This window comes from Lycium barbarum, chromosome 8, assembly GCF_019175385.1.
Source record: "Lycium barbarum isolate Lr01 chromosome 8, ASM1917538v2, whole genome shotgun sequence".
Taxonomy (NCBI): Eukaryota; Viridiplantae; Streptophyta; class Magnoliopsida; order Solanales; family Solanaceae; genus Lycium; species Lycium barbarum.
The window spans coordinates 127,274,369-127,302,196 of NC_083344.1; the positions used below are offsets into that span (position 1 = coordinate 127,274,369).

At 35.3% G+C, this 27,828-nt stretch overlaps 2 protein-coding genes and 1 pseudogene across 2 annotated transcripts; all 3 read right to left on the minus strand.

The window, feature by feature from the left end:
* Positions 1 to 3,078: 3,078 nt before the first annotated feature.
* On the minus strand, positions 3,079 to 12,373 carry LOC132607258 (rhomboid-like protein 15). The gene is made up of 13 exons (XM_060321157.1): positions 12,215 to 12,373; positions 8,628 to 8,793; positions 7,076 to 7,379; positions 6,784 to 6,816; positions 6,601 to 6,692; positions 6,361 to 6,434; positions 5,287 to 5,381; positions 5,133 to 5,205; positions 4,253 to 4,422; positions 3,746 to 3,797; positions 3,605 to 3,661; positions 3,414 to 3,485; positions 3,079 to 3,335 (listed from the first exon to the last, which is right to left on the minus strand). The coding sequence occupies exons 1-13, from the start codon at positions 12,236 to 12,238 to the stop codon at positions 3,330 to 3,332; spliced, it is 1,218 nt and encodes a 405-aa protein (XP_060177140.1). The 5' UTR covers positions 12,239 to 12,373; the 3' UTR covers positions 3,079 to 3,329.
* Positions 12,374 to 17,051: 4,678 nt separating this feature from the next.
* Positions 17,052 to 18,441, minus strand: LOC132608320 (F-box/kelch-repeat protein At3g23880-like; annotated as a pseudogene).
* A 1,198-nt stretch (positions 18,442 to 19,639) lies between these two features.
* LOC132607259 (uncharacterized) lies at positions 19,640 to 27,603 on the minus strand. The gene is made up of 4 exons (XM_060321158.1): positions 27,213 to 27,603; positions 24,239 to 24,397; positions 20,772 to 20,853; positions 19,640 to 20,078 (listed from the first exon to the last, which is right to left on the minus strand). The coding sequence occupies exons 1-4, from the start codon at positions 27,531 to 27,533 to the stop codon at positions 19,930 to 19,932; spliced, it is 711 nt and encodes a 236-aa protein (XP_060177141.1). The 5' UTR covers positions 27,534 to 27,603; the 3' UTR covers positions 19,640 to 19,929.
* Positions 27,604 to 27,828: the final 225 nt, after the last annotated feature.

Genomic DNA, 27,828 nt, shown 5'->3' on the forward strand with positions numbered 1-27,828 from the left:
TAAACCCAAGGACCAAAAAAAAAAAGGACCTGCCTAAAGTAGTTCTGTTTTTAGGTCTTTGGAGTCATGACTAGGATTCATGTAATAACATTCTTAGCTAGTACCGTTAGATTAAGCCCGTCTTCGATGGGGAGTAAAAACCTTACACCAGCATAGACTGATAGATAGACTAGCAACCTGTTACATAGCCGAGCCATTGCAAATAGCAGATCTGGTTGACATTTCATTTCTCATGAGATTTTGCATATTCTGTTCTTGTTCTGTTTTCTAAACATAGTTTGGTGTCGATATCCTATTTAACCGAACTTCTCTCTCTAAACCTTGTTTCTAAATTTCATTTTATAATACATCCTTATTAAACACACTAAACTTTACACGTTGTATCAGCAAAGTCACAAAGCTAATCAGTGTTACTAAATCACTGAACTATATGTTTAATTTCTCAAAAAATGCTACTCACCTAAAAGCCAAATTGCTAACATGTGAAAATGAGCGTCGGCATTTTGACACGATGTACATGCCAAACAGCATGGTTTTCTTAAAACTTCAGCTTATAGTAATTCATATATTTAAAAAACATCAAAATTACAAAAAGGGAAAAGAAGAAATAGAATAGGAAAAACAACCTAAAGATTAATGAAGAAAAAGATCCCTATTAGAAATTTCAAATCTCATAATTATGTTTTTTCTCCAAATATGTTAAACATGAGTATCTTATATAACAACTAATTAATATATTTACGATATATAGTTTATCAAAATAATTATCAATAAGCAATAATAATGAAGAAATTGCACGGTTTGTCCTTCAAATTGGTTGGTCTTTAATTTTTGTCCTTAATGACTTATGTCTAGTGGGGACATAAGTTCTTTAAGGGCGAGGGGCATAACTTCTGGGATATTGTGAAGCGAAAATATAAGTCCTGCAAAAAAGGTTAAATAGGGACATAAATGCCAATTACCCAATAATTATTCAATAAATTGAAATGTTAAAAAACAAAAAGAGATGACCACATGATCGTAAGCCCCGTTCAGTTAGTCTAGGTAGGTAATTACACTAGACCACGTGAATAACTATATAATGGCCAAGTGGGCTTTCTGGGCCGGAGTCATAAGGCTCCACCTCGTCTCAGCCCAACCTCAAATATAAGATTGGACTCCAAGGCCCATGAAGCATAACCCATTACTGAGCCCGCATCTCTGCGGATTATGGCCCGGGGACTTTCCTGGGCCTTAACTTATGGCCCATTCACGTCATCATGTGGACCAGTTGATAAGTCAACGTTGAACCTTACATATTAGGAGCAACAAAATATTTGGCCAACTGATTTGGGAGTTGCTTCCTTTTTTATTTTTAAAGGAAAAATCTTTTAAGGTTGCGTTTAGTTTGAATATTGTTTTTTTCTCCCCAACAAAACCGATACTGCATAAATCAAACACTATCAATTGTACAAAGCAGTAGGAAGCCTCATTGACAATCCAAACGGGAAAGTAGGGTTGTTCACAGTTTTGGTTAAAACCAAAACCAAATTGAATAAAAAAACCGACATTTCATTTGATTTGGTTTTACATTTTAAAAACCGATAATATTTGGTTTGGTTATGGTTCTATTAAAAAATAACCGAATAAATAACCGAACCAAACCGATAAATTTTATAATTATTTATATGTATAATATTAGTTTTTCATAAATAATTATAAATATTTTATACCTTTTAATCATTAATTTAATTTTTGGCCTACTTATTTCACATGATTGTTTAAGGAGAAAAGAACAACTCCTTGTAGTCGAGACCCTAGCCTTGGGAATAACGATAGAAAAACATATGAAGTTTGGGATCATTACACAGTTTTTTTAATAAAATGGGAGAATTGAGGGCAAAATGCAAGTACTGCCCCAAAGTTTGGGATCATTACACAAAGTTTTTTTATTTCATATATTTTAATTTTAATTTTAGGTAGTCTTTATGTTTAATTAATATGTATGTTTGTAACAACAACTAAAAACTCCTATGCTCTACTTTATTTCCAGGTATGTGTATTAAGATGACAAAAATGGTGCAGCCACTACTAAGTTAGTTTTTAGCTCTATATGTAATAGTTTAGTAACTTTGGGTAACTTGAGTACTACACTATCACTATTAGTGAATGTTTCTATGATGTATGTTCCACCTTAAACTATAAATAAAAGTTATCGTTTGAATAAAAAAAAAAGACATAAACCTAAAATCGAACCAAACCGACAATAACCAAACCGGTGGTTATTATTTTATTTGGTTTAATTATGATTTTAGACATTTAAAAACCGATTAAATTGATTTGGTTATGATTTTAATCAATAACTGACCCAAACCGAACCATGAACACCCATACTGGAAAGTTTTCACGCCAAGAGACTTCATGAAGTAATGTTAAAACTAACAATCTATTGCTACAAGGATTAATATAAAGGCTACATCATCCATTAATGATTGAGATGCCAAATATCTTCACGTGGAAAAAATCATTTCATTATGTAGTTATTCACTTATTAATGAATCTGTCATATTCAAAACTCAGTGAATAGTATACCTGTTTCTAACTTTTTCTACTTAAATAGCAAGCTTGGTTCACTGTGGAGATTCAAACTCATGATGTGTGATTTGATCATACACTGCCATCTGCACTATCTTTTTCCGCATGGAACGAAAACCCTGGGGCTTATTTAACAGTTTCGCTTGGTAAAACTTATCCGCACGAATGTTTATATGAAACCATACTAATTTACCATGATTAAATAGCAATTTAAGGTGAAAAGGTATAGTATGATTTTGTTATAACCATGTTTATGAAGACATGTCATGTATTTACTGGTTTGGTGTAGACATCCCGATATGGGTAAGTATTTACCTTTTAGTCTACTAGACTCGTAGTCAGTGACAACATTAAAGCACATTATTCTTACTGACAAGATAAAATTGCTCCTGTAATGTACAGTACAACTAGCAGGAACCTATGACTCGGAGGAAAAGAAGGACATTTAGACAGAAATGCAAATAAAATAAAATAAAAAAATCCATCCCACATTGGATGGAGGGATAAGAAAAGAGATAAATGATTCATTGATATTACAGCATCTAAAATCACAAAGGTATACAATTAATCTCTGTTTTAGTGGGTCAGGTGAGAGTCACACATAAGGCCATCTCTGTAAAAATTGTGTAACTTCTGTCAAATATATACAACAAAGAGGAAAATGGCCAGGGCTCAAGCAATCAGATCACTAGTTTTTGCGGAGCCCCGGCTTTGTGAGTCAAATGTTGATGTTTATCCGAAGATTTCATTTTATATTAACCCTGCATATGAGACGTTAGAAAGAATCGTTAAGAATTAGCCCCTTTATGCCTGGGATAATAATACCCGAATAGAAGTACCTGTTGGCTCAGAATTTCCACAGCAACATTCAAGTCCCCTTCAGCTGCTGCTAGTGCAACTTCCACTTGTGTCTGAGAAATCAAGATTGTTAGCGCATTCATGAGCCAGAAGTTAATTTAATCCCAGAAAGCTGTGATAAGAATTTTGTTCCCTGAATGATAAGGAAATGATGCATTCGAACTAACTGTACCTTCTCGAAACCCATTGCAACAAGTTTCTGAATCGCTTCATCTGAGGGAATGGAGTCCTATAGTCAAAGATAAAGATAATTTTTAGCATTAATGATGGTAAGGATAAACAGTTAGCAAGTGTCCAAGTCAAGGTCATATACCTGCTGTACTAGCGGTCTGGTAGCTGCGGCGGTAGTATCTACTGCTGATTGTCTGAGATGTCACAAAGAATCAAAGTATAACTGTGTTTAGAGCAAATCACAGACACCAAGCTCTTAGGTTTTAACAATAAAAGTTGAGCTATCAAACTCGACCCGCAATAAGAATGCCAGGAAACTATGGTAATTGGAGGCTCTACTTTGATCTAGATAGAAATCAGAAAATCCAGAAGAAACTATACAGTGTAAGAGAATTGTAGTTTTCTGAACGCATTGAAGAAACTCCAGCTTTTCCTATCAGTAGCGATTTAACTTAGACTTGGTTACTGGATCGGCCAATTTAAACACCTTGTAGTCCAAGCTAATCATTCAATCCGAGAGCAGTATATGTAAGGCAGCAGCACGTGAAAATGCAATTAAATACATTGGTGCACCACCAGACGACTTAGACAAATACAAAATCGATATGATTATTAACAATTTAGCATGTAACAAGAGTCTGTCTAGCACCTTCCAGCTAAGCTCCGCTCTCCACCTACTGTCGCTGTAGGTGAAACACGCTCAGGGCTGTTGCTACCACTCAGAAGCCTCGCCTGTAACGTTGAATCATGATTTCCAGCGGTGGTCTGAGAACTAAGAGTTCTTCCTCTCCCAGGAAACCTGCTATCATCCGCCGCCGGCTGCATCTTGAACAAGTTAATATCTTGACAGACTTCAATAGACTTTTTTTCTTATTTATATATTAGGGCACACAGACAAGAGAGCTAAGTACGTAGTGATTATTAAGCAGTTATGTAGTAGAGATTTGCAAGAGAAGGGTTAGTTAAATACATAACTGGAACTCATCAATACATAAGATAGAAAATGGCATTAAATTCCCCTCGTTCACAGCCCATAGGTGGAATAATACATCCATGGGATTCGATCTATCACCACATGGTGAAGGATGAGGGGCTCACACCACCTGAGCTACACCCCAACCCCACCTTTGTTAATTTCAATCACTACTCCGGTAATTACCTATAAATGTGATAACATGAAACTTTGAGCAGGTTGTGCAATTATTCTCATAAGTTACAGGGTTGCAATATGGAGTACAAAGGTAACAGTCACAAAGATAACTAGACAGATTATTCTTCCCCATTAAGCTTCTCATCACCAGCATTGAAATCAAACAAGTATAGTGTTCCATTCTGTCAAATTTTATTTGTGTATTTTCTGTCGTTTATCTACCATCTTTCTCACTGCCATTCATATATTTCTTCCCCAAAAATCTCCAAACACAGTTTCATGCATGTACTATATTTCCAAAGAGTAGGAAGGACAGATTAATCCAACACCTATATGTTTATCTTCTAGTCAGATAAGTAAGTCTGATAATCTGAGATACCTGAGCAGAGCTCTCTCTCTGTGGCATCCACGAAGAAAGGTTCTCCCAAATATTTCCAGAAAGCACTCCACTTCTGAAAGGAAGAAACATCACTATTATTGCACATGCTCAGATTAAATCAGTAATATTCTACTAAGCTAAGAACAGGATCCACCTGGAGGTCACATTTTGATTTGAATGTGTGGGTAGGTATCCTGCACCATTACCACCAGTGCACATTATAAACTTTGGTCTCCTCACACAAGTTGACTGCCCAAAAGATAGATATATAAGTATTTTGGCAAAATTCACTTTGTTATTGAAGTGCATCAGATCAAATAAATGAAATTGAGAGGTGGCCGAGGGTTTTTTTGTGCCTTATAAAAGCATGGCTCAACCACTAAAAATGGTTTACAATGATCCGAACTTCCAATATAATGATATAATGAACAGCACAATTTCTCTCTTGTTCAAGTTGAATGCACATATCCCAAAGGAACGTAACCGGTTTGACAACCAAGAGGGAGAAAAGATACATCACTTACCTTACTTGTACATGGGCACATGAGAATGCCTAAAAATTTGGATTCTTTTCGACATCTATAAATTTATCTCTCGAGGAGTTGGTTATCTTTTGGGTCTTCTATTATCAACTCTTCGGCTTCTTGTACACTCTCTTGAGTGCTATTCCAGTAAAATTTTACATTTACCAATTGAGAAAAAAATGAACCAAAGAAATAATACGGCCTACTAAACACTTAGTTTTGGATTTCAGAGAAGAGGACACATAGCATCAGCACAAGGACTTAAGGAAGCAGAATATACTTAACGACATTGTCGTCGCCTAGGACGGACTACCCGAGGGAGCAGCAGAAAAGAGAGGCTATGATTTCTTGTAGGTGCAAACACTACACCCGGTGCTTGGTTAACACCACAGGACCAGTTTGGATTAAATCATCCATTCCCTGTCATGCTATTAGTGATGTCTCTGTTTGTGACCATTTACCATGCAAATACCCTGATCATAGGCTTAACTTATTCTTTGTCCTCTTTAAGAATTAATTGTCTACAAGATGCCCACAAACCAATGTGGGAAGTGAAGCATCAACGTAAAGTAGCAAACAAGCAAGCCAGGTCAATCAGAAGGGTGGCACTCACATATCTTTGCACCTCAAAGTTGAGCACACAAGTGGTCCAAAAAAATGAGAAATATCAGAATATCTTACTATCATTTCTTTGGAGAACTTACTAGCCAAGTGGAAGATTCAATAGCCGAGAAGAAAGAAGTCCCAGGTATTAAAACATTGAACAATCCATATGTATCTGGTACCATCAAGAAAACAGAAGGAAAAAAGAAAAAAAAATTATATGATAGGTAAACAAAATTTAATATGTAAAGATTGTGCACATAATATTCATGATACCAGAAATGACACGGGATAGAATTTAGAGAACTTGAAGAGGGTCCAGCAGGGTGGAAGTCACTTACATGCAAATCCAGACAAAATACCACAAAGATGTCCAAGCAAGGAGACATTAGTCATAACAAGCTGAAACACCACCAGTAAGATCAATGCATACCTAGTGAAAAAATAACAAAACATTATAGCATAAGATGCGCATAATACAAAACATAAAACAAACGTACAATTATCAGAAAGTAAATAGTTACCATTTAGCAGGTACATTAAAGAGCCCAAACACACTGCAAAAGAAAGGAAAACTCACATTAATAAACACATGATTTCAACAACTCATTATTGATCTAATGTGACCAGACAACACATCTAATGTCAAACAGTTTTTTGCAAATTATCTGTGCTCATATATGACGTACATATACAAGATCATTTGATTTATACAAGAAATTCCAAACTTGTACAGAGGGAAGGAAGCGAAGAAAAATCATAATTTAATGATTTAAAAAGAGGAAACGGGATGCAAATTCAGGAAAGCAAACAAACCTTCTAGTTTGGGCCCCACTTAGACTTGTCTCCATCACAATCATTGAAAATAAGATCCCTGAGAAACCTATAGCACACTCGTCCATAAAGTATGGATAAGGACGAAAGGGATTATGCGCAACCAACAATGCAATAAGAAGATGGGCTAAGGCATTGCTAACAGCCAACAGAACAATTATATATAACAGGCGCACAGATCCCATAATCCTCTCCAGCTCAGAACCCAAAGGGACCAAAGCTAACATATTAAACAGAACATGCAGTAGAGAACCATGAAACAAAATTGAGGTGAAAATCCTGTAAACTGCAACAGAAACACAAAAACAAAATCAGTATCAACACAACTAAGATACAAAGTTATGCTAAAAATGATAAGGAAAGACAGGATATCAAAATTATAGCTCCACAAAAAAGACTTTCATGCACTACAGAGCAAGCAAATCAAAGTTGAATTACGTGATTCATCAATAATGGTTGACAAATACGAGAGTTATTACAATGATTATGTATCTGAATTGGAAACTAAGTAAGAAAAAAATTTAACTCATTCCATAAGCCAAGCTTTTCCGTCGGATGCTAATCATATCAAGGCAATGCAAGCTATGTGTATTGAAACATATCATTGAGATGCTATAAGTGAGTCTTAAACTATGTATAGTAAGTCAAAGATTATTACTGTTCATCCCAAACGAATAAAGTAAGCAAACCTCACATCATAATCCCTTCTCATCAGTTGTTCAAATATAGCTGTTCTTTACAAACTTAATAATGTTTCTTAAATTACTATACATGGTTTATGTAGTACAAAAGACCCTTGTGGTCCGGCCCTTCCCCGGATCCCGCGCATAGCGGGAGCTTAGTGCACCGGGCTGTCCTTTTTTGTGGTTTATGTAGTAGTAGTATATAATTTGTGCCTAGACTGCTAAATAATTTCAAACATCATGGTTTAATGGACTTCGAGAACATCAGTGTTCTCAAACATAACTGAGGAGACCTAAGCGTTAGAACTAGAAACAAACTTTAGCTCCTATTTAACTTTAGTGACGAGCATAAATAGATACATTCCAAATCCTCATATGAAACCCAAGTTCCTCTGCTATATCCATAGTAAATATTTGATTGCCATTTTTGTGCCTCATCCTAGGGAACATACTAGGTCTTTACCTTTGTCTTAGTCATAAACTAGCATATATAGCACCCAGCAAATTTACGAGTTACGGTAACCTAGAAGGATGCCAGTTAAAAATAGGTGCAATTAGCCTTAATTCTCTAACTCCTCAATCAGTTTTTGCCTCAAAAGTAGTTTGCAAAGGTTTAATAGTGTCTTTCTGAAATTTAAGTATCCGTGTGGCAAATGCACGAGAAGAGATGAGTATAATTACATGAAAGAGTAAGGTGCCAAAATCTTACAGAAAGCGAACGACTAAAATAATTGATCATGAGAGCCCCCCCCCCCCCCCCCCCCCCCCAAAAAAAAAAAAAAAGACTCATCAAATTTTTCTTCTTAACAAGCAAAATTGATGTATGAGTAGCACTATAGATAACTGTGTACCTTGAAATCGAGAAATTACAGCAGACGGCCAGAAGCATACTTCAGCAAATGAGTCATACCCAACCAAAAGGCAAACCAAGTAAATTACCCCACAAACAGCAACCACTGCAGATGTAAGTATAGGAATTCCTTCCCACCACTGTCCCATCCTTGTTTGCAATCCCGCCTACAAACAAATTGAAACAGGTGAGAGTCCAGATGAAAGCTATTTTTCCACCGATACTCATCTTGCTTTCAATGTCCAAGCTAGACATTATGCAGTATAAGAAATATGAGCCATTTTAATTGTTTGATGTAGGAATATGTGGAGTACAAGTTCTCTTTTTCTTCCCTTCATTGATGGAAAGACCCTTCAAATGGCTAAGCTAAGGAGGTATTCTCTCTAATTGCTTCTTATCAATAGAATACAACAACAACAACAACAACATACCTAGTGAAATCCCACATAGTGGGGTCGGGGGAGGGTAGAATGTACAAAGACCTTACCTCTACCTTGGGAGGTAGAAAGATTGTTTCCGGTAGACCCTCGGCACAAGGACAAGCAGTTCAAAGCAGTATATAAAAGACATGAAAAAAATACTGTAAAAAGCATGAAGAAGCCGTCCGGAAAAAAGACAAAGAAGCAGTAACTACCATATAGTAGTACGATAATTGAAGTACAAGAAACAACAGATAAGTAGTAGAAATCGAAGGCCAAAAAAATAAAAAAAATAAAAAATACAAGAATAATACTAAGACTAAGTAGGACAACGCTAAACTACTTGCTAGCCTTCTACCCTAATCTGTGACCTCCATAACCTCCTATCTAAGGCCATGTCCTCGGTAAGCTAGACTTATGCCATATCCTGTCTAATCACCTCTCTCCAATATTTCTTCGACATACCTCTGCCTCTACTAAAACCAACCCTAGCCAACCTCTCACACCTCCGCACTGGGTCATCCGTACTTCTCCTCTGCACATGTCCGAACCCTAGTCTCGTCAACCAGAACTATGTCATACGCAAATAACATACACCATGGCACCTCACCTTGGATTTGTCGCGTCAGTCCATCCATCACCAAGGCAAATAAAAATGGGCTATGCTGATCCCTGGTGCAACCCCATCACCACTGGGAAATGCTCCGAGTCTCCTCCCACTATCCTTATCCCGGTCTTGACTCCCTCATACATGTCCTTGATCGCCCGGGTGTATGCCAGTGGTACCCCTCTAGCCTCCAAGCATCTCCAAAGAACCTCCCTTGGAACTTTGTCGTATGCCTTCTCAAGATCGATGAATACCATATGCAGGTCCCTTATTCTCTCCCTATACTGATCCACCAATCTCCTAACCAGATGAATGGCTTCTGTAGTCGAATGCCCCGACATGAAAACGAACTGGTTCTCGGAGATAGACACGCATCTCCTCACCCTTATCTCCACCACTCTCTCCCAAACCTTCGTGGTGTGGCTTAGCAGTTTGATACCCCTATATTTGTTATAGCTCTGAATGTCACCCTTATTCTTGTACAAAGAAATCATTGTACTCCCCCTCCATTCCTCGGGCATTTTCGCCGTCTTAAAAATGACATTAAACAACCCAGTCAGCCACTCCAAACCAGCCCTGCACATTAAACAACCCAATCAGCCACCCAAACCAACCCTGCCTGCGTACTTCCAATAAATTCAATCGGGATCTCATCAGGCCCAGTTGCTTGTCCCCTGCGCATCCTGCTAATAGCCCCCTTCACCTCATCGACCTTATACTCCTACAATACCCAAAATTGCAAGACCTCTCGGAGTGTTCCAAATCTCCCAACACAATGTCTCTGTCCCCTTCTTCATTCAAGAGTTTATGGAAGTATGACTGCCATCTCCGTCTAATGAGATCATCCTCCACCAGTACTTTGCCGTCTTCGTCCTTGATGCACTTCACTTGATCCAGGTCACGTGCCCTCCTCTCCCTTGCCTTGGCTAGCCTGTACAACTTTTTGTCCCCGCCTTTGTCCTCTAGTTCTGCATACAACTGTTCAAAAGCTGCCATTTTGCCGCCGTAACTGCAAGCTTTGCCTTCTTCCTCGCAATCTTATATCTTTCCCTATTTGTCCGCCTCTCCCCATCCTTGCTTTCTACCAACTTCGCATGTGCCACTGTCTTAGCTTCCACCTTCCCTTGGACTTCTCCATTCCACCACCAGTCCCCTCGATGCCCACCCCGGCTACCTCGCAAGGCCCCCAACACCTCTCCAGCCGCTTCTCTAATGCAGCCGGCCGCCCTATCCCACATACTGTTCTTATCAATAGAATATAAAAGTAAAATAGTGGCTCTGATAACTCGAGTAGTCCTAGATCTTAATATCACTTTTTGCTTCAGAATTAAACTTAAAAATAGAGAGCTAATAGAATTTTTTTGAACAAAGGAAAAGCTAGATATAAGAGTCGTAATAAAAAGAACAGATTGAACAAGAAATATCACTGGAAAATCAATTACTATAATGCATCACTTAAGGAATAAATGTTAACTAATACAAGAGGAATAATCATTCTCCAAAAGCGATATAAAGCTTATTGTTCTCACAACAGCCTTACAGTATGACTACAAGAATATAAAGAACACAGTTATTAATATAAAGAACACAGTTATTAATATAAAGAACACAGTTATTGAATAAAGTTTCCAGGAGAACTTTTGTAAGAACATCTGAAATCGACCGTACTAGCTGAAGCATAAAGTCAAAAGATTCATGCAATGAAAGGAGAGAACTCTATGCAATTGCAGACATCACTTGCCACCATCATTACAGATCTTCTCTACTGGAAATCAATACATACTCATTCATAAATCACAATAACTTCCAACTGTATCATCAAACTATATAGCACGTGCCATAGTTACATACAGTCAACAGAATACACCATTTCGCAAAAACAGCCCCTCATAATAACATAACCCAAAAAAAAAACAAAAAAAAAAAACACCCCATCATGAAAATTCCATATAATTCTAAAGTAAAGCTAAAAAAATAACCTCAATTACTCTATTTCTCCATAAATGACATGATCAGCGATTCAAAATTCAAAAATCAAGCATTTTTACAGTCAACAGAATACCCTATTTCCCAAAAATAGTCCCTTAATAAATGACATAACCAAAAAAAAAAAAAAAAAAACGAACTTTCCCATCACGAAAATCCCATATAATTTTCAAATAAAGCTAAAAAAATAACCCCAAGTTACTCTATTTCTCCATAAATGTCATGATCAGAGATTCAAAAATCAAGCATTTTTACAGTCAACAGAATACCCCATTTCCTAAAAATAGCTCCTCAATAAATTACATGACCAAAACAAAAAAAAACTACCTCAATAAATTGCAATTTACATGACCAAAACAAACTAACATAATTGTCAAATAATACTAAAAAATAACCTCAATTTACTCTATTTCTCCATAAATGACATGATCAGATATTCAAATATCAAAATTCAAGCAATTTCTTTGTTCTTTAAAACCCTCCACTACTTTTTAAAAGTTCAATCAGAACCCTAACATTTGCATTTCGATACAACTTGTAGATCTAATTTTTGGTAACAGTGATTTAAAAAAGTACCTCAGAAACAATGTTTGGTCTCATTTTCACTGCCTTTTTTCCTTCTTTGGAGATTTCCAATTCGAACGTTTCTTTTTTTTTTTTTCAGGTAGAGTGTAGAACTCAATACTAACATTTATATATACTCCTGGTTTCGGGTCGGGTCTTTCATATATTTCCGACCCGAATCCATTTATTAGCCACTAACCATGTGCGTGCAGAAAATATTTTTTGAAAAATAATTTATTTAAAAAATATATATTCTAAATAAAAATTCACGTTTTGTGACAGACTAAAAAAAATTATTAGTATAGGATAATGATGATGTTAAAGCGTTGGTTGGAACAATGATATGAATTATGCCAAAAATAAAGGAACCTGTTTCCCTCCTTGGTGAAAAATATTTTTTGATAATCAGACATAAGAAATGACTTATTTGCTGAAAATTATTTTATAAATTAAGTCAATTAAATTATGACCTGTTTGCTACTGCATCTTTTTGCGAGGAGGCTGGAATAGTGTATTAGTTGTTCATTATCTATCTATATTGAACTAGTTATGTGAGGTCCGTGCTAAGCCCGGACCCAAACTCAAGATATAAAAGTAGATATTTTAACTAAAGAAATATAATTTGTGTTAGTACAAGTGTACAACAACAACAACAACCATATACCCATTGTAGTCCCACAAGTGGTAGTTATATGAAAGCAAAATTTTCATTCCACTCCTTTAATATTTTAACTTCCATTTTGATGAAATTATTTACTTCAAATCAAATTTGGAGGCAGAATTTGACATTTATAACTTATGTATCCTAATTTTCTGAAGTTATTTAGTTCTAAATAAATAATCTATACATAGTTAATGAACTTTTAAGACAAATACATAATTTAACTTGTGCAGCGGATGGAGCTGCTCCTCTCTTAATTAGGGATTAGGGGTTCGAACATGGATATGGAAAAAATCTTTGGAGGAAGCGCTCCCCCCCTCGAATAGGCGCGATACAGTGCGAATTATCTGGATTAATTGGGCTCAAATGCGGATATCGAGCACCAACCAGAAAACCAAAGAACATGAAAAATGAGGTAGGAAGTTCGATAGCTTTTCAAAAGTAGACCTTAAAAATAAAAAACAAAAAAATTGACTTAAATAAATAAGATTAGGACCTAAAAGTAATTAATTAAAAAGTTTTAAAAAAATTTGGAAATTATTGTGAGGACTACAAAAGTCCCTAGGTTCGATAGCTTTTGAAAAGTAGACCCTAAAAACAAAAAATAAAAAAAATTGACTTAAATAAATAAAATTAGGACCTAAAAGTAATTAATTAAAATGTTTTTAAAAAATTGGGAAATTATTATGAGGACTACAAAAGTCCCCACATTTGCTCTTATATATAATAGTAAATATTATGTTTACAGTAATATTTAATAAAGTCAAATATGACTTTCATCTACTGAAGCTTGTTCCATTAATTTTTGCAAAAATTTGGATATGAAAACTCGTATATGTTGTACTCTATTATGTACTAATTTCTTAACTATGTTTTGTCTTGAGAAAATAAAGTAAATCATCTTCCATTTTACTTTTCTATTGTCGAACTCCAATTTTACTTAAATTTTGGGAATAAATTTATATACATACGGGGAGACTTGCACAAATATGATTTGAGGCAATTGTTTATATCTTGTCCTCGTTTAAGGAAGTTTTGAAAACATAGACTTGGTGTTACACAATCGGAAAAGCTGAAAAATCATGTTTGTTCAACTGTTCACCAATTTTGTCAAACAGTCAAAACTTGATACAGTTAAATTGTTCATAAATTTTGTCAAATGAAAAAATCATACTTGTGTTGTTCAATTGTCCTCAAGTTTTGTCGGGCAAAATTTTATTAGTCCACCTATCTTATTAAATTAAATTGTTCACTTCACAAGTTTTACCAGATAGGTGACCATGTGTGTTTTCAATTATTCACTCGTATTTTTGGTGTCATTTCATTCTGCCTTTGATGTTAAATTGTTCAACGGTGTTACTTGATGGCAATTATTGCCTATGTTGTTCGCAAGTTCACTCAACACTTCCATACTTCAGCGACATTTAGCCTTTTCCCTCAAATTTTCTTTTAGCAATGATTTCAATTTGATTTAGACAAATGTATGGAAGAAAAGGATAATTTTTTTAATTAAGTTGCTGGAATAAGATTCAACATGAAATACTAATTATATAACACTTGCCTACATCAACGTGATCAAATAAGCTTCATCCTCAATATGACGACAGCAACTCATTTTGAGAAATACCTTGGTTTTCCCATGACTAATCTTCAACCCAACACGGCTGACTATCAATACTTACTAGGTCGTGTCAACACTCGTCTGCAGGGATGGAAAACCAAGATTCTTAACCTTGCTGGACGTACTACTCTTGTGCGCTCTACTCTCAAGTCTCAACGTAATCCTTGCCTATGCAATGCAACTCAATCTTCTTCCTTCAAAAATAATTCACAGCCATGAACAATTGCAACGTAACTTTCTGTGGGGCTCTACTTCTCACCACCGTAAACTACACCTTGTTCGTTGGGACACTGTCTCCTCCCGAAAAAAAAAAAAAAAAAGAGGGTGGTCTTGGCATTCCTAAAATGTACCACAAAAACCTCTCCTTACTAGCCAGCCTCACGTGGCTTTTCAAGCACAATCCAACTACTCCTTGATCGCAACTCTTCCATGTTAAATACTGCTCCAACTCTGCTAATTCTCAACCTCTTCATAAAAATTCCCATCATTCCTACATATGAAAATCCATTATTCGTGCCAACCCCATTTGTCAACAAGGAATAGCATGGCACATAGCCACAGGTGAATCTATCATTCTTTGGACAGATAATTGGATTTATCCGGCTCTTTTGTTGCGACAGCTTATTGCAGGATCCCTGTTACGACATGAACCAACCCTTAAGCTTAATCAATTCTTTGCCAATAACTTGCGGAATTTTGTTGCTCTATCTTAATTTTGGCATCACTTCTCTATTTCTCCTCCACTAAACCACTATATGAAATGGTTCCATGTCACCTGCAATTCTCCAACAAAGACTCACCTAACTTCTACCATCTCAGCACCGAATTGCATCTTCTTCCCTTTGCCTTTTGGCATTTATGGCGCGACTGTAATAAAATCCTCCACCATAAACCCGCTGAAACGAGGCCCATTTCTACCCTTATCTTTGAAGTTTTAGAATTCTACTACCTTATTGATTCCACTCCTCAATCGCCACCTTCTCCACGACCCCCAACAACATGGCACCCTCCGCCACCTGGTTCTTACAAGCTCAATACGGATGGCGCTCTTGACAAAAATCCAAATAAAGTGGGCGCGACCGGTGTCATTTGAGACCACAACGGACATTGGATTGTTGGCTATATGAAACCCCTGTATCATACCACTGTAATCTATGCTGAACTCCAAGCTTTGCCGCTTGGGTTACAAATTGCTACTGAAAACAAATTGACTTCGATACTAATCGAAACAGACTCACAAGTACTTCTCCATCTTCTTAAGAATCCCACTACAAAATACTCACAAATGCTTTCCTCCTGACAGGTTGCTCATGGATGATCTACAAATTGCAAGCTTCAGCCACATCCCAAGGGACGGCAATGGAGTGGCCGATGCACTGGCAAAACATAGAAAATCTCTGGCTTTAATGATGATTTCGCCTTACTACTACCTACTAACCCTCCGTCTTTTACTTTCCCTATGTTGTCTTGTACTACTATGGGAGCTGCACACTTGTGTTCAACTTCTACTATGTAACGTTACTTATGACCAATAAAGCTTGGTTTTAGCCCAAAAGAAAATAATATATATATATATATATATATATATATATATATATATATATATATATATATATATATATATATATATATATATATATATATATATATATAAACGTTACTTAGGACCAATAAAGCTTGGTTTTAGCCCAAAAGAAAATAATATATATATATATATATATATATATATATATATATATAAAAGAGTACCATTTTGTCGGTGAATATACCACAAATAACAATATATTACAGTTGAAAAATAAAATGAACAAAAATGAATAAATAAATAAATATTCTTCCGGCTGAGGCGCGGATATCCGCTCTATTTAAAGAGACACAAGCCTACTGCGACATAATCTTCACTGGTCCAGGTTTTATAACTCTGACTTATCCCCTCCAAGATACAACAGCCCGTCAACGTCGTACGACTCAAACAACTCCACACTAGTTGAAGAATCTAAAGCTTCACCATAAGAATACCTTCCTTCAACTAAATAAAACTCTGTTTTAACTCACTTTTTCATGCACTCTATAATTCTCTACACACCACAAAGCAAGGATGACTATTGGATGAAAGAATGAATTAGTGGGGTATTAGATTTATAAGAATGTGGGAGAATAATGAGATAAAGGTGAGAAGAGTACAAAGAAACTTATGGCTACATTCAGCCAAAGAACGTGGGAAATGAAGCCCCATTAGACGCTTTTAATGGTAGCACTTAAAATGCTCAAAACCCAACACCTTGTTTATACAATATAATGTGTTAGATTCTCACATGTCGAGTGAATATACCAATATCATCAAAATAAGGTAATTTAGCTTGTTCTTCAAAGCCCTTCATAATATAAATAAATATTATTAAAACAAATGTTCGTTGTGAAGCTAGAGATTTTATGTCATAAGAATAATATAGTCATAAATTACAATTACGAAAACATGAAAGGCGACACTAACTTTTTGCATGCTCAATTTCTAATTTATAACTTGTCTTATATTTAAGTTTTATCTTATGATGAGTGCAATATAGTGACTAGTTATATTAAACAGATTTAAGATATATTATTATAATTTAGCTTTAGGCCGATTTCATCTGAGCTTTTTCAACCTTTGTAGTTGTTGCATCCTTAGTTGCTATTTTAGCCTTCATATTTGTTGCACCTTGTGTTTGCATCCTTTCCTTCTAGCAGGTGGGCCAAACTAGGCTTTCAATATAGATGTTTGCGTCCCAAAAGAAATAATTGTTGGTAACCTTTTGACATCTGATGGAGTCATTTTTTGGATTGTAAATCATGAAAGTTGATTGATTACCCTCAAACAAGATTTCACCTTTATTTGACATGCAAAAGAGTGGAAAAAGCTGATATCCCTTAGGTTGATGATCACGAAGACGATTGATGGTATACATCTTTGTCCAAGATCTTTTAACTCCATACTCCTTCATAATCCACACATTTGTTTGAATGCTCTAATTATTACACAAAACAGAAAGATCGCTTCCCAACACTCCCACGCATGGCGTTAAATCACAATCTCCTTCTCCATAAGAGGGTTTCTCCACTTTTCCCCGTTTTCCATCAGTCACATCAGCAGAAGTGATGTCCCAACCATTATATGAATGATAATTCTTAGAAGGAGAATTAGCCCAATGAAGCTTTCCATTCACAAAAGATACCCTCCGACTTTCTAAATAGCCCCTGATATTGACGATCATCTACTATAGTTCTCCATGAATCGGTATTAGAACTATACATTCTGACCTCATCATGATGAGGAGTGATGCAAATACGCACAACCTTATAATCATCATAAAGCTGATCATATCCAAAACCATACAAGAAATGGTAACCAGATTTAGGATCACGAAATTTCTTGAACTTCTTAATTGATGGATTCCAGATAATGAAGTCTTTATGAATGGAAAAACAAATCAACCCATTAACAGAACCCAAAATCAAAACAGGTTTACGGGGATTTTTCATAGGATAATCCAAGCGAAATGTCCTAGCAACCGAGTCATAAAGCAAAGAGCTAACGGAGCAGTCCATAAGATTGTGGTGAGTTTGAACAAATCTCATGATGAGTCTATGGTGGGTGCAGTCCTTGTTATTAACAGATATGTTTAGATGGGTCTTGGCAAATTTACGGCTAGAGATTAAACAACGCCATGGTCTTGAAACACACCTGAATCGTAAGATGGGTCTTGGCAATGATGAGTTCTACCGGCAGAATAGGAATTTTAAAGCCTGAATTTTGCATCGAAAATTGACCGTGGCATCTTGGTTTGCATCGTTTTGCATGAGACTCCATTAGGGTTTCCTCCACCAGGTTTTGATATTCTTTCGTGGAAGTAACAGAACAATTTTCTTTCTTTTCTTTTTGTTTTTTGCTGTATTCTCAAACTGTTTACCAAGTGGCATTACTTAAAGAACTATTAGCAGCGTGTGTTTGAAAATTATTAGTAGGAGTATAATTTTACGGACCTTCGGGATTTTGGCTGATAATAGTTATTTTTCTTATTTAGTCAAAATTATATTATATTTTGAAAGAGATAAAGTTTCCCCTCATATGTTATTTTAATTTTTTCTCTATTTTGTGTACCATAACTGAAATGTTGTTGACCTGAAGACCTCCTTTTTCACTTTATTACATATTAATGTTTGTTTTGAAAGTTGAATGTTTGAATGATCACTCAATTTATAGGAATTGGCCATCAAAATCACTTAATTTTGTTTTGTTTTTCAAAAGTCATCCAACTTAACTTAGTTAGCTTCCATAATCCGATACCTACTTAATGACATGACAACTAAATTTATTTAGGATCCAATCCATCCTAAACCCGACCCAATTTTTTACCCCACTTGCTTAAAATAGGTTGACTATATAAGAGATGCCCTTAATAACATATTCTAACTATTTAGAAGGAAAATTAACACGTGACGTGAGTTTAAGTAAGTTGAAAACTGGAAACGATTGCATATATACGTCCTCGTGTCAGTACTCAGTGGTAATAGTGAGCTAACAAAGCTTGAACACGCAAGATTTGACTCGAGAAAGGAAGAGCCTGATTGCAGAGTAGTTCAGTAGAACTTGGGATCCATATTGAACATTATTGTCTTAGATAATTATGTTAGGGTTCAGATTAGGACACGTTTGGCCATATAAATATTCAGTTTTTTTGGAACAATTTTTCACTTTATTTGAAAACCAATGTTGGCCATGAAATTTCAAATTTGGAAAACAACTTATACGTAACATGTTTTCCAACTCACTTTTCACTTTTGAAGTTGTATTTAAATACATTCGAGCAAAAACATTATCCCGAATATTCTTTGCAAAAAGTACAACCAAACACAATTCCACCTTCAGCTCCAACTCCATAAATTCCAAATAAGGTGAAAAATATTTGGAATCTAGGGCCAAACGCCTACTAAGAAACCAACTCGAATGTAACTATACTGTGCAACAAATTGAGCATGGGCACTGCAAATACATGAGTAATTTATAGGAGGAGGAGGAAAAAGATTGGAGGTACATAATCTATCTTTCTTATTAGGTACAACATGAAGATAACAAGGTAAAATATATGGAAAACTTATAAATGAACACTAGGTAAGATGGAAGGCAGAACAGAGGTAAAAACTGACAAAATTTCACAAGTTGCACAGACAATAGGTTTTCCGGCACCTCAAAATGGCCCCCATATAAGGAAACAAAAAACTGAACGAGAAACCAGAATACAACTATATCATTCTGATATTTTTGCTCTTTTAGGTATGTTTAGGTAACTGAAGAAGGTTTAGAGATAATATTTCATGAAAAGATGCGAAACTTGAAGTATGTTCGAAAAAGCTTCTATCACAACAAACCAATGTCAACCTAAAGATTTCCAATTGGAGAAGTGTTTGCTACGTCTGTTCCCAGCCACCTAGCCTTGTCCCTGGGTCATAGTTTGTAAACAGTCGAAACTCATTGCCTAGTTTGCTGGAGTGATGTGGCCTAAAAGCGCATGGACGTAAACCCAAGAGCTCTGAAGCCCTATCCCTTTGCACTTCACCTACGTGACCAAAAAAGAAAGAGAAGTGAAATAACATTCAAGATATTCACTCTGGTTATTTTCAAGATGGGATATCCTTCTTCACTTTCTCCTGTCATTTTATCTTTTCTCTTTTCTTCAGTAGAATTCTCACTCTCTGTTCTTGTAATTTTGTTCCTCCTCTTTTTTTTTTTTTTGCTTTGGAGGCAACTGAAAGTCGATAAATCTTGTCTCTAAATCATTTACTCCCTCCGTCCATTTTTACACAAATTTTAAAGTATGTTTGATTGTTTTTAAAGTATGTTTGATCGATTTCAATCATTAGTAATAATAGGGGTGATCGAGTATGTTTGATTGATTTCAATCATTAGTAATAATAGGGATGATATAGTAAAATTGTCATTCTATTTATGACTCTTTAAGGGGAGTGACAAGTCAATACAGGACAAGTAAAAATGGACGGAGGGAGCAATAGTTTCGACTTTTTTATATATTTTCTACTAGTTTTTTTTTTTTTTTGATAAGGTCATAATATTTGCTATAATAAAATTAGTAAGCAGTTTCATGACAACCATAAAGAATGAAGACAGGCAGAGATAACAGGATTTAATGTTTAATGATCCTTGGGAAAAAATAACTAGATTCAATGACCCATTAACACAATGAACAACGGGAGACCAGGTCGTAAAACATTGCATAAAATTCAGTACGTACCTGTGAGTAAAAGCAAGTAAGGTTGTCCTGGTCTCATGAGAAAAGAAATTGTTTGAGCAGTTTTCTCCAAGCATTCCTGACTCTGAAAATTTACGAAAAAAAGGTATTTGAATAAATCATTGCATATATGTCAAAATTGCACAAGACAAGTACTGACAATAATGTGATCAATTCACTTTCACAGCATTCCCGACTCTAAAAAATGAAAAGAAAAAAAGTATTGAATGAATCATCGTATAAATGTCAAACTTGCACTAGACAAGTAATGTCAATAATGGGATTAATTATCTTCACAGTCACGACAGTTCATAAAGAGTTAGTTTCCTAACAGAGATAAAAGAGGTTAAGTGATTAGAAATATCTATCATTTTCTAGGTTATGAACAGCTTTCTAATATAGCTGAAGATGCGCTACAGGTTAATTTAAGCAAGCCTTTCTTCAGGTTCATTTTTAAGCAGGATCCTTGCATATTTATAGAGAGACAAACCTTGAGGGTAGAGGTAATTATGCTTGGGATCCAGATTAATAAAAGGTAAAAGACAAAGCAGATTTATTATAAAAACTAGTTAATTGACCCGCGCTTCGCACAGTTAGATACGTTATTTTGTAAATTTAATTAATAAAAAAGTAAACTTTAATCTAAGACAAACACAAATAAAATAAAAAATCAAGTGTTTAAGGAAAAAAAAAATATATATGAAAAAATCAAATATAAAAAAAATCAAATAAATAAAATTTCCTATTGTGAAGGGAACTTATTGCGTAGAGGGAAAAATTATGTAATTACAGTCTTCTGCCCCTTTATTCCTATTTAAATGCTATTCAGAAATGTTAATAACAATCGTATAGTAATTAGATTATGCAAACAAAGCAGTAAAACTCTCTTTACTTAATATCTTTAGAAGATAATGATATTATTAATGCATTGACGGACAATTAGTAAAACTAATACACAGTTTCAAATTAAAAGTGTATATTTAAACACAAGTTTCTTTTTTATTTTCACTTCGTAAAGGAAAAAAGCAGAAACCTAAGAGGTAAAACCCAAAATCTTTTGATATCACAATGAAGTGTTCACCAGAATTAATCACATAGTAATTATTAACATACAGAATATCTCAAGAAGGCAACATAGCGCGCATTTTCTCAAGTATGTACAAAAATAAAACTGTCCAAGGAAAAGTAACTTTTTCAAAAATCTTACAAAAGATGGCACGGACAATACAAAAAAAAAAAAAAAAAAGAAGAAGAAGAAGAAGAAGAAGAAGAAGAAGAAGAAGAAGAAGAAGAAGAAGAAGAAGTGTTATTTCCCTATTGAAACTATAATAGTTAATTGCTTTATTAAAAAGAAAAACTACAAAAGGTTCTTAGCTGAAAAAATCATCTTTGTCTATTAATTTTTACAAAAGTGATGCTGGAACCAAGCACTATATTTGCAATTCCTACATCGTTAATCCTTTACCTCAACTATTGTCCGAGTAAAAAGAAAATTGTTGTTGTTGTCAAAAATGCTTGTCATGTTACACAAGTTTTAATTGGAAAACAAAAAAGTATCAGAAATAACAACATGGTGACACCAATTTAAGAATTTTACAAACTTAATTTATGAAATGATATTTTTCTAATACTCTAATCTTAAACTAACCATAAAATATATTTTTGTAAAAAATAGAATATCTTTTTTTTTTTTCTGACGATGCACACAAATTCATAACACAACAGATAAGTACTTTGAGAAACTTAGATTTCTAAATCAAAACATAACTTTAAGCGAAATAAAAAGAAGAGGTCACGATGACACAACAAAAAAATAAAAGCAAAAATGCCCAATGCAGTTAATGTCTTTTCCGCTCAAAATAGTCCAATTACAAACAAAATTAAACAAAAGGTTGTTAAGATATATTTCTAAACGCCAAAAGATAAGAAATCAAGAAAAATATAGAAATCTTCATACCTAAATCCATGAAGTAGTTTTGAGGAAGTTACTTGGCATTCTCGTAAAAAGCAGCAAGGCATAAACTTGAAGAGTATCAGTTGAATAATGTATGGGTGAATGTTCAAAAGTTCAATAATAACTGGACAAAAAGTTAGGGACAAACTACAACACCGATGAGATATATATTGGTAAATTTAAATTCAATACTGATTGGCAACCGTCGTGGATAAAATATAACACGGATGAGAACACCTTGCTCCAAAATCAAAACAAATTTCTAAAAAATTACTAACAAACAATCAAATTCTTATATTTCTCCATAATGAAGTCACATTCCTAAAAATAAGTTCAATCATCATATATCAAAAATCTTCAAAACTATAAAATTAAAGCAGTCAAATAAAAAAAATGAATTGTTGAAAAAGTTTTTAAACTTTGAATTTCCTAAATTTGTCTTCGTTTTTTTTTTTTTTTTTTGTGTGTGTAATATGAGTAATTATTACATTAATTTGACATAAGAGACAGGATTGTGGACTGAGATGGAAAACAAAGAGTAATATAGAAAGCTGAGAGGACAGGGAAAAACAAAGATGTGTTGGGCATTGAATAATTTTGTAACTAATATATATTATGTAAGAACGTCATAGAAAATGAGAAATTAAGTGCGGAATTTTAACTAAAAAGTTTAAATTAAATCAGCTGTAACCATACGTTTCATTTGTTCAAGGGATGCACTGTTTTGTTTTCCATTTGTTTAAGGGATGCAATGTTTAGTTTTTGTTGGGAACAATTGCAACGGCTTGTGTTGCATTTAACGGAAAAGAATATTTTTTTAATATAAAATTTGAAAGAAAAAGGCAAAAAAATGACAAAAGATAAATAACATTTGAGGCCAAAGAGGCATGCCACGTGGCGGGTCTAGTGCCCTGCTTTATATAAATATATAGATTAAAAAAAATAAAAAAATAAAAAAGAAGAAGCAGAGGTAAAGATAAAAATTATGTTTATGAGCATTGTCAACTAGATACTAAGATATGCCCGTTGATCGAAGAATAACAAATCAGAAAAATGAACAATCAAGGCAGCATAAAATCTCTAATTAGTGGAGACCAGTAGAAAATGAAAGAAGCATGAATTTTCTGATAGAACTTAGAAGAGAAAGTAACATTTGAAATTAAGATGACCAAATTTAGAGAAGAAAAGAAATGGGCAAGAATAAGGTTTACTTAGAAACTTGCATGCCAGACTATGAAACAGTCAAGGTTGGGATACTTACATGCAAACTATGCACTCTTTTCATATATCATCCCAACCAAAGGTGAGAAGGAAGCCCATAATTAAGCAATGAATGATCTTCAACTAAAGGTAAAATTCTGAATATAAGGAGGATAATTTATTTAGAGATATCTCTCAAGTATAGAGGGACCTTCAGAATCAAATCAGACACAAGTAAAAACGAAATAAGTAGAAAATAAGACATTTTTTAATAATCATAGAACCGCTTCGGTATACAGCATATATAAGCTCTCACCAGGTAAGGAGGATCTGCAACAATTATTGGATATGAATGTTTCAATGATGAAGGAAGGTCTTCTGGTTGTTTGTAGTCGTAGAATGTGAACTCACTTCCATACTGTTCAAACCGTTTGTCATACTCAAGAAGTTGTGCTGGTACATTAGGGTCAATTTTCTGAGACCAAGTGCATAAAACAAAGCATTAGAAGTTGGAACATATAGCAGTTCACCATGAAGAACTAAAAGATCAGATAACAATTGAGTACCCTCAAGGTCCAAACTAATGAGATAACCTGGCAATGAGCTTCGGACCTACTGACTAACTTTGAGAAAGGAGAATAACATAAAATTGGAGAGAGGGGTACATTAAAGAAAAATGATGAATTGTGCTATGGAAAACATCATGGCAATGAGCTCTAGACCTACTAGCTCACACTGAAGTAGGAGAACAGCATAAAAATGAGAGGCAGGAAAATAGCAAAACAATCTAATAAAAGAGCAGCTCTTTTTGCTACTTTAGGGGAAAACATCCTGCAATCTTCACATCAAAGAAAAGCAACGAATTATGCCGAGGAATGAGGAATCATAAGATTATATTGCACATAGTTCCATGACCAAAAAGACGTTCACAGCATATGAGTACGTGGAAGAATGAAGACTCATCAATGCGTATGACTCCATAAAGCAAGTTATCTTTTAAAATTATACAGGTCAAAATTGTCTGCGAGTGCTATAGTATAATTGGTTGCAAACTGATGGATCACCTTCAAACACTTTTTTCTTTGAAAGTGCTATTCTTTGCTTGCCATTGCTTTGTTCTTCACTCAACAAAGGTTAATATCCTTTTTCAACATTTATAAGAAAACTTTTGTTTTGAAACTGGTAAAGTTGATTTATATGAAAACTCATCTAGAGGAAAAGAGAAGAGTTACAAGAAATGAAGAAAATGGACCCAAGATGCGGAATAATATGAGAAAATTGGCCCTCTCATTCATCAACAAGATGAAGGAAAAGAAACCGAAGAGCATGAAGACTTTTGGAAGAATATGATTATAGGTGTGATCTTCTGGAAACTTGTGCACCACTAATACTCCATTGAAACTGAACCCCTCATTAAAAGACTTGTTCTTTGATGCCCTCACAGTGAGAGACCGAGTGAGAGAGGGAGAGAGAGAGAGGGTGTGAAAGGAGATATCACATTAATCATAAATTATACTTTTTCCAGCCAAAGTAGACATTTTACGATGCTTTAGTCTAGCTAAATCTCCAATTTTAAGTTACTAAAAGTAGCCATTGAAGAGAGGAACACAAAAGAAAATAAGGAACACCACAACACTATGATGGGAAAAAGGAAATGTAAGAAAAACGTCAGGATTGCTTCATAAGCACTGTGTACAAACACTCTTGAAACAATATGACATAAATTATAAATTTCTTACATAATCTGAAATTGGGCATGCAAATAATTTACACACGATATACGATACAGATATAACATGGAGCTAGAAATATAGTGTACACAGAATTATAGTGTCTAGACTTAACGTGATTTGTTTTTTATGTCTAGACTTTAAAGGACGAAAGCGGCCTAAGTATACAAGTTTGACAACTAAAATACACTCAGTATCACCTTAGTACACATACCGCAAAATCAAAATGAACAATGTCCTTCAATTAGAATTTCAAGAACTATTGTTTCTTATTTCAGAGAAATCAGTTGTTTCCAGCTAAATAACAAGCTTGATTCACCAGCACGAGTGTACGAGCCAGGGTAACCCTGTCCACCAAACTTGGGCAAATAGGAAGAAATCACTCGGTGCTTTCTCTTTGCCACGGTATGATTTGAAGTTGTGACTTGCTCCCTACCACACATTACTCTGTACTACCATGCCATTGAATCAAATCTCACGAGGCCAAGAATTACTGTTCTCATTTTAGTAAATTTTCACCAGGCTGAATTATATTCATCCCATACAAAATGAAATTAACAATAACCCTGAGGTTATTCACGGTGCTTTTTATCGGTTTCATGATGTGTTCTGGGTACTCTTACACCCTGTTTGGATGGTGGTTTCCCGTGGTTCATTAATGTATGGTTTTCTACGAAACCATGTTTGTATCCATTGTTCTTAAAATTATGTGGTATGGTGTTGTAAATCCATTATAATTCCGTGGTTATATAGCCATGAAAAAGTTCAATTTTGTAACCACGGATTTGGTGATTTTTGCATGGCTACGTATTTCATTTCTCCATTATACCCCCACCCCACCACTAACCCTACCCCACCCCACCCCACCCCACCCCACCCCTGCCCAACCACTAACCCTACCCTACCCCACCCCACCCTACCACTCACCACGCCAACTACCCCACCCACCCTACCACCCCCAACCACCACCCACTACCCCTCATCACCACCCAACCCCACCCCACAACCACTCACCCCCACCCTACCAATCACTATCCCCACCCTCATCCCACATCACACCACCCACCCCTCCACCACCCCCACCCACTATCCTTCATCACCACCCAAACCCACCCCACAACCACTCACCCACACCCACCACCAACTTATTTTTAAAAGTTCCTATTTTATCCTTTACCTGAGTATTATTGATATATAAACTAATTTCTAATTTAAGAGTTAAAGAGCATTTTAGTGAACTTACAAGTTATTATACACTATAATACAGTCAAACCGAACAATACAAATGTTATTAAACCACAACAACAAACGATACAGTCTATCCAAACATTGTGTTAATAAATACAGTATAATACAATACAACATCATACTGTACATTAATGAACCACGGGAAACAACCATCCAATCAGTGGGTTAGCTTGCAGGGTTGTACATACAAGGAAGAGATGAGTTAGTTACACGCGGGGTCCAGTTAGTTATTACTTTTCTACTCTTACAGTTTAGTCCTTCCATATTTCAATAAGTAATACAATTAGCTTTAAAATAACCGTACAGTAGTACCTTGAGATAAGCGTAAAGCGTGGGGCAAGCAATGCAAGCAACGGCCGGCGAATCAATCGACCGGCAAAGCTCCAGCACTTCATTAGCAACAGTTTCAGCTGTTTCTCTGTCATACCAGAACTGGCTTAGCCGCCAATCCTCCGACACCAGTGCCACGTCATCCTCCGCCGCCTGCTCCGCCACGTCATCTTCAACTAGTGCTCCGTTCTGTTCCGCGAGGAACGCTTTTAGTGCTTCTAAAGCGTAAGAACTTAGCGTCGGAGTATCGTCGTCGGAGCGCAAAACGACGTCGTTTTGTACGGTGTCTTTGGCTGTCTCCATTTTTGATAAACCCTAGCTTCCTTACAGTTTCGAAATTAAGAAGAAAAGGAAAATTACATATAACCCCTCAAAGAATGGTTAGTATATACTAAGGCGTCGTTTGGTGTGCTGGACAAGCATAAATAGTCCTGGATAATAATTTAGTACTGTTTTATCCCTTGTTTGGTTACTAATTATGAGATAAGTTATACTCCCTCCGTCCTATATTAGTTGGTCACTTTCCCTTTTGCACTTTCCTAAAGAAATCATAAATAAAAAATGTATTTTACTATCTTATTCCTATCTCTCTCGAATA

What these genes read in the sequence shown, in the direction of transcription:
- LOC132607259 (XM_060321158.1), bottom strand. Translation starts at nt 27,533, where the DNA reads ATGGAGACAGCCAAAGACACCGTACAAAACGACGTCGTTTTGCGCTCC. An exon ending in TTGCAGATCCTCCTTACCTG is followed by an intron (nt 20,854 to 24,238) that starts GTGAGAGCTTAT and finishes GTAAATTTTCAG; the next exon opens with AGTCAGGAATGCTTGGAGAA. An exon ending in TTACTTGCTTTTACTCACAG is followed by an intron (nt 20,079 to 20,771) that starts GTACGTACTGAA and finishes TTGGTCACGTAG; the next exon opens with GTGAAGTGCAAAGGGATAGG.
- LOC132607258 (XM_060321157.1), bottom strand. Translation starts at nt 12,238, where the DNA reads ATGAGACCAAACATTGTTTCTGAG. An exon ending in GACCAAACATTGTTTCTGAG is followed by an intron (nt 8,794 to 12,214) that starts GTACTTTTTTAA and finishes ATTTGTTTGTAG; the next exon opens with GCGGGATTGCAAACAAGGAT. An exon ending in AGTGGGGCCCAAACTAGAAG is followed by an intron (nt 6,817 to 7,075) that starts GTTTGTTTGCTT and finishes TTTCTTTTGCAG; the next exon opens with TGTGTTTGGGCTCTTTAATG.